The 796-nt window shown below is 33.5% G+C and overlaps 1 protein-coding gene across 1 annotated transcript in view; it reads right to left on the minus strand.

Annotated features, from left to right (window-relative positions):
- Nucleotides 1-251: 251 nt before the first annotated feature.
- LOC112516315 (protein SHI RELATED SEQUENCE 3-like) overlaps nucleotides 252-796 on the minus strand; it is a 3,330-nt gene continuing 2,785 nt past the window's right edge. The window contains exon 2 of the mRNA XM_025123330.1: nucleotides 252-571. Coding sequence (XP_024979098.1) covers nucleotides 252-571 — 320 coding nt within the window. The remainder of the gene's footprint in view (nucleotides 572-796) is intronic.

The raw sequence follows: 796 nt of genomic DNA on the forward strand, positions 1-796 counted from the left end.
ATAGATATGGCAAATTCAACAAATAAACTCACACATCTTTCTTACCTTCGGTGAGGTTTTCATATTATGAGTATGCAATAATTATAAAAGACATGGATTTAAACACAAAATGTTATGGAGCTCCAAAAGGGTTATACAAGGCTCAATTTGGCATTTATGTTCCAAGATCATGTAATCTTGCCAAATTATTGAATCATAAATAACATATATATATATATATACACACACACACATATATATATATATATATATTATTTAATGTGCGGGTAGATATCAAAGGAGAAGTCGGGAGGGGAAGAAGGCCTAGGTTTATCAAGTGGTTGTGAGTCAGATTGGATGTTGATGGTGGAATTCTGTTGATCTCCACCATCTGCATTCCTATCTTGAAAGTTCATCATCTGATGAGAAGGTCCTTGATCATATAGAATGCCTTTGAACACATGGCCTCCTATATTTATCGATGTTTCATATGCATATTGATCTACAATTGCATTTTCTTCTGATGTTGATGTCACGCGTACACATGTGAATGTACTCTCACCAACCATCTTTGTCGGAAACTGTCCTTCACCTAACCATAAGGAACAAACGAACCCATCAAAGTTAAACGTGCATATGCTTATAGGGCGTAAGAAATAACCAAAACATGAACGTTTTGTGTATCTATACTATCTTATATATCTATACTATATTATAAAGCATTTTGCTAAAACTCTTAAAAACTCTTAAACTCTTAAAAATTTTAAACTCGTTCATCCCTAAACGATTTCATCCCTATCCGATTTCATCCCATAAC

The sequence above is a fragment of the Cynara cardunculus genome (assembly GCF_001531365.2).
Source record: "Cynara cardunculus var. scolymus isolate 2C chromosome LG 8, CcrdV1, whole genome shotgun sequence".
NCBI classification, from domain to species: Eukaryota; Viridiplantae; Streptophyta; class Magnoliopsida; order Asterales; family Asteraceae; genus Cynara; species Cynara cardunculus.